Source organism: Oncorhynchus nerka, unplaced genomic scaffold, assembly GCF_034236695.1.
Source record: "Oncorhynchus nerka isolate Pitt River unplaced genomic scaffold, Oner_Uvic_2.0 unplaced_scaffold_2032, whole genome shotgun sequence".
NCBI lineage: Eukaryota > Metazoa > Chordata > Actinopteri > Salmoniformes > Salmonidae > Oncorhynchus > Oncorhynchus nerka.
This window is the reverse complement of record NW_027039300.1, coordinates 30,531-36,048: the sequence shown is the minus strand read 5'-3', so window position 1 is coordinate 36,048 and position 5,518 is coordinate 30,531. Positions and strand designations below refer to the sequence as shown.

Genomic DNA, 5,518 nt, shown 5'->3' with positions numbered 1-5,518 from the left:
ACGTGTCAACACTGCTACTCCTCAATAGCCTAGCAAGCTCGCTAACTAGCGGTAGCTTCCTGTGTTAGGCAACTAGTGAGAAGACCGCAACATTAATTTGTCAATCAAATAAAAACTACAGATTTAACTATAAACCAAGAAGTTAACATACAAACACAAAACTGATCAGCCGGTAGTAATATCTATGAAAAATATACACTTTAAATGTGTTCGACTCAACTGCATGCATAGAAAAATGACATCACAAACCGGAACTGGAGGGTTCCGTTCTCTTTTCATTCCGGTGGGGAACAAAAACATCTAACGTTAAATACCTGGAAGAATAGTTCCTGGTCAAATATCAAGTAGTTTACAGTTTACAGTTCGAGTGGACTTACTGCCTTACATGTTTAGAATAAATTCAGACATGTGTAGTTGGTGAACATAGAGGCCGGGTGTCATATATAGAACACATGGAGGAGGAGTTATAATAAAGCGTTATAACGGAAGCGTCCTTCAGCCGCGGGTTCTGGTCCGATGACAGATCCTTCCCACGGTAACACAGCGGACATGGCCGCGTCCACCGGAGGATCATCCACCGCGGGCATCCAGGGGTTCCCCATCATAACCGGCAGGCCCCCGGAGGAAAGCACCGGTAAGGACACGGAGCAGACCGGAGAACCGAAGAAAAAGCCGTGCAGGGCTTGTACTGACTTCAAGTCGTGGATGAAGGTCCAGAAAACGCCACAGACCCCAGCAGCAGCGCCACAGGTGAGCATGTCTCTCGACCTTCGCCCCTCCCGAGTCCGTACGGGAGTTGCAACGATGGGACAAGACTGGAACTACTACCAATTGGATATCACTAAATTGGAGAGAAAACGGGATTTAAAATATATATATTTTTATTTCCATGGGAGAGAAACTGTGAATGTAATTATCTGCAGTTGACATAGCTAAGTAAATGGAAGAATACTCTTATTGCAATGTGGGTGGCTCTTAAAATAGTCTTTGGTTGTGCATAGTGTAGTCTTCGGCACAAGGTGTTGCCAGGGAACAGCACCCTCTTCGATGTAGGAGGTGAAGATCTGCAATACGGATTGGCTCCCGTGCTGAGGTGAAGATCTCAGAAGTCCCTCCCCTATCCAGAAGTCCCTCCCCTATCCAGAAGTCCCTCCCCTATCCAGAAGTCCCTGCCCTATCCAGAAGTCCCTGCCCTATCCAGAAGTCCCTCCCCTTATCCAGAAGTCCCTCCCCTTATCCAGAAGTCCCTCCCCTTATCCAGAAGTCCCTCCCCTTATCCAGAAGTCCCTCCCCTTATCCAGAAGTCTCTCCCCTTATCTAATAGAGGATCTATTTAAATTAGTAAACCTGAATGATGTCAGTGACCCTAACCCACTAACTCTGCCAGGCCTCTACTATTATCTACTAGAGGAGATTAGTAAACCTGAATGATGTCAGTGTGGATAGCCTACTAACTCTACCAGGCCTCTACTATTATCTACTAGAGGAGATTAGTAAACCTGAATGATGTCAGTGACCCTAACCCACTAACTCTGCCAGGCCTCTACTATTATCTAGTAGAGGAGATTAGTAAACCTGAATGATGTCAGTGACCCTAACCCACTAACTCTGCCAGGCCTCTACTATTATCTAGTAGAGGAGATTAGTAAACCTGAATGATGTCAGTGACCCTAACCCACTAACTCTACCAGGCCTCTACTATTATCTACTAGAGGAGATTAGTAAACCTGAATGATGTCAGTGACCCTAACCCACTAACTCTGCCAGGCCTCTACTATTATCTAATAGAGGAGATTAGTAAACCTGAATGATGTCAGGGTGGATAGCCTACTAACTCTACCAGGCCTCTACTATTATCTACTAGAGGAGATTAGTAAACCTGAATGATGTCAGTGACCCTAACCCACTAACTCTACCAGGCCTCTACTATTATCTAGTAGAGGAGATTAGTAAACCTGAATGATGTCAGTGACCCTAACCTACTAACTCTACCAGGCCTCTACTATTATCTAGTAGAGGAGATTAGTAAACCTGAATGATGTCAGTGACCCTAACCCACTAACTCTACCAGGCCTCTACTATTATCTAGTAGAGGAGATTAGTAAACCTGAATGATGTCAGTGACCCTAACCCACTAACTCTACCAGGCCTCTACTATTATCTAATAGAGGAGATTAGTAAACCTGAATGATGTCAGTGTGGATAGCCTACTAACTCTGCCAGGCCTCTACTATTATCTACTAGAGGAGATTAGTAAACCTGAATGATGTCAGGGTGGATAGCCTACTAACTCTACCAGGCCTCTACTATTATCTACTAGAGGAGATTAGTAAACCTGAATGATGTCAGTGACCCTAACCCACTAACTCTACCAGGCCTCTACTATTATCTAGTAGAGGAGATTAGTAAACCTGAATGATGTCAGGGTGGATAGCCTACTAACTCTGCCAGGCCTCTACTATTATCTAATAGAGGATCTATCAGTCAAGCAGAATGTGTGTCTGTCTGTATCCCTGTGTGTGTTTGTGTGTAGGAGGCCCCAGCTGAGCATGTGGAGCCCCAGCGGCAGCCGGAGTGTCCGCTGGACAGGGAAGAGTTAGGGCGTAACACCTGGTCCTTCCTGCACACCATGGCAGCGTACTACCCTGACCGGCCCTCCCCCAGACAGCAGACAGACATGGGACAGTTCATCAACCTCTTCTCTAAGGTCTTCCCCTGCGAGGAGTGTGCTGAGGACCTGCGGACAAGGTCAGGGGTTTTAGAGGTTATGTGTGTCGCGTCGGCTGGTGTTGAGAGAGTTGTATAATTGGTTCTAGTGGGTTAAAGGTCACGGATGACTGGAAGTAGATACAGGTCCACTTCCTGCCCAACTAGATACCCAGGAGTAGCATTGCATCAAATCAATGGCTGGTGTTGAGAGAGTTGTATAATTGGTTCTAGTGGGTTAAAGGTCACGGATGACTGGCAGTAGATACAGGTCCACTTCCTGCCCAACTAGATACCCAGGAGTAGCATTGCATCAAATCAATGGCTGGTGTTGAGAGAGTTGTATAATTGGTTCTAGTGGGTTAAAGGTCACGGATGACTGGCAGTAGATACAGGTCCACTTCCTGCCCAACTAGATACCCAGGAGTAGCATTGCATCAAATCGATGGTTGCATGCCAGGTCATCCACTATGCAGTCGGGCGTCAGATTGCATCAAATCGATGGCTGCATGCCAGGTCATCCACTATGCAGTCGGGCGTCAGATTGCATCAAATCGATGGTTGCATGCCAGGTCATCCACTATGCAGTCGGGCGTCAGATTGCATCAAATCGATGGCTGCATGCCAGGTCATCCACTATGCAGTCGGGCGTCAGATTGCATCAAATCGATGGCTGCATGCCAGGTCATCCACTATGCAGTCGGGCGTCAGATTGCATCAAATCGATGGCTGCATGCCAGGTCATCCACTATGCAGTCGGGCGTCAGATTGCATCAAATCGATGGCTGCATGCCAGGTCATCCACTATGCAGTCGGGCGTCAGATTGCATCAAATCGATGGCTGCATGCCAGGTCAGCCACTATGCAGTCGGGCGTCAGATTGCATCAAATCGATGGCTGCATGCCAGGTCAGCCACTATGCAGTCGGGCGTCAGATTGCATCAAATCGATGGCTGCATGCCAGGTCAGCCACTATGCAGTCGGGCGTCAGATTGCATCAAATCGATGGCTGCATGCCAGGTCAGCCACTATGCAGTCGGGCGTCAGATTGCATCAAATCGATGGTTGCATGCCAGGTCAGCCACTATGCAGTCGGGCGTCAGATTGCATCAAATCGATGGCTGCATGCCAGGTCATCCACTATGCAGTCGGGCGTCAGATTGCATCAAATCCACTGCATGCCAGGTGCAGTCGGGCGTCAGATTGCATCAAATCGATGGCTGCATGCCAGGTCATCCACTATGCAGTCGGGCGTCAGATTGCATCAAATCGATGGCTGCATGCCAGGTCATCCACTATGCAGTCGGGCGTCAGATTGCATCAAATCGATGGCTGCATGCCAGGTCATCCACTATGCAGTCGGGCGTCAGATTGCATCAAATCGATGGCTGCATGCCAGGTCATCCACTATGCAGTCGGGCGTCAGATTGCATCAAATCGATGGCTGCATGCCAGGTCAGCCACTATGCAGTCGGGCGTCAGATTGCATCAAATCGATGGCTGCATGCCAGGTCATCCACTATGCAGTCGGGCGCAGATTGCATCAAATCGATGGCTGCATGCCAGGTCATCCACTATGCAGTCGGGCGTCAGATTGCATCAAATCGATGGCTGCATGCCAGGTCATCCACTATGCAGTCGGGCGTCAGATTGCATCAAATCGATGGCTGCATGCCAGGTCAGCCACTATGCAGTCGGGCGTCAGATTGCATCAAATCGATGGCTGCATGCCAGGTCATCCACTATGCAGTCGGGCGTCAGATTGCATCAAATCGATGGCTGCATGCCAGGTCAGCCACTATGCAGTCGGGCGTCAGATTGCATCAAATCGATGGCTGCATGCCAGGTCATCCACTATGCAGTCGGGCGTCAGATTGCATCAAATCGATGGTTGCATGCCAGGTCATCCACTATGCAGTCGGGCGTCAGATTGCATCAAATCGATGGCTGCATGCCAGGTCATCCACTATGCAGTCGGGCGTCAGATTGCATCAAATCGATGGCTGCATGCCAGGTCATCCACTATGCAGTCGGGCGTCAGATTGCATCAAATCGATGGCTGCATGCCAGGTCATCCACTATGCAGTCGGGCGTCAGATTGCATCAAATCGATGGCTGCATGCCAGGTCATCCACTATGCAGTCGGGCGTCAGATTGCATCAAATCGATGGCTGCATGCCAGGTCAGCCACTATGCAGTCGGGCGTCAGATTGCATCAAATCGATGGCTGCATGCCAGGTCATCCACTATGCAGTCGGGCGTCAGATTGCATCAAATCGATGGCTGCATGCCAGGTCATCCACTATGCAGTCGGGCGTCAGATTGCATCAAATCGATGGCTGCATGCCAGGTCATCCACTATGCAGTCGGGCGTCAGATTGCATCAAATCGATGGCTGCATGCCAGGTCATCCACTATGCAGTCGGGCGTCAGATTGCATCAAATCGATGGTTGCATGCCAGGTCATCCACTATGCAGTCGGGCGTCAGATTGCATCAAATCGATGGCTGCATGCCAGGTCATCCACTATGCAGTCGGGCGTCAGATTGCATCAAAATGGCTGCATGCCAGGTCATCCACTATGCAGTCGGGCGTCAGATTGTCGATGGTTGCATGCCAGGTCATCCACTATGCAGTCGGGCGTCAGATTGCATCAAATCGATGGCTGCATGCCAGGTCATCCACTATGCAGTCGGGCGTCAGATTGCATCAAATCGATGGCTGCATGCCAGGTCATCCACTATGCAGTCGGGCGTCAGATTGCATCAAATCGATGGCTGCATGCCAGGTCATCCACTATTCAGTCGGGCGT

General features: G+C 49.4%; 1 protein-coding gene across 1 annotated transcript; it reads left to right on the top strand.

Moving 5' to 3' along the window:
- Positions 1 to 298: 298 nt before the first annotated feature.
- On the top strand, positions 299 to 2,821 carry LOC135567456 (FAD-linked sulfhydryl oxidase ALR-like). The gene is made up of 2 exons (XM_065014847.1): positions 299 to 750; positions 2,534 to 2,821. The coding sequence occupies exons 1-2, from the start codon at positions 517 to 519 to the stop codon at positions 2,804 to 2,806; spliced, it is 507 nt and encodes a 168-aa protein (XP_064870919.1). The 5' UTR covers positions 299 to 516; the 3' UTR covers positions 2,807 to 2,821.
- Positions 2,822 to 5,518: the final 2,697 nt, after the last annotated feature.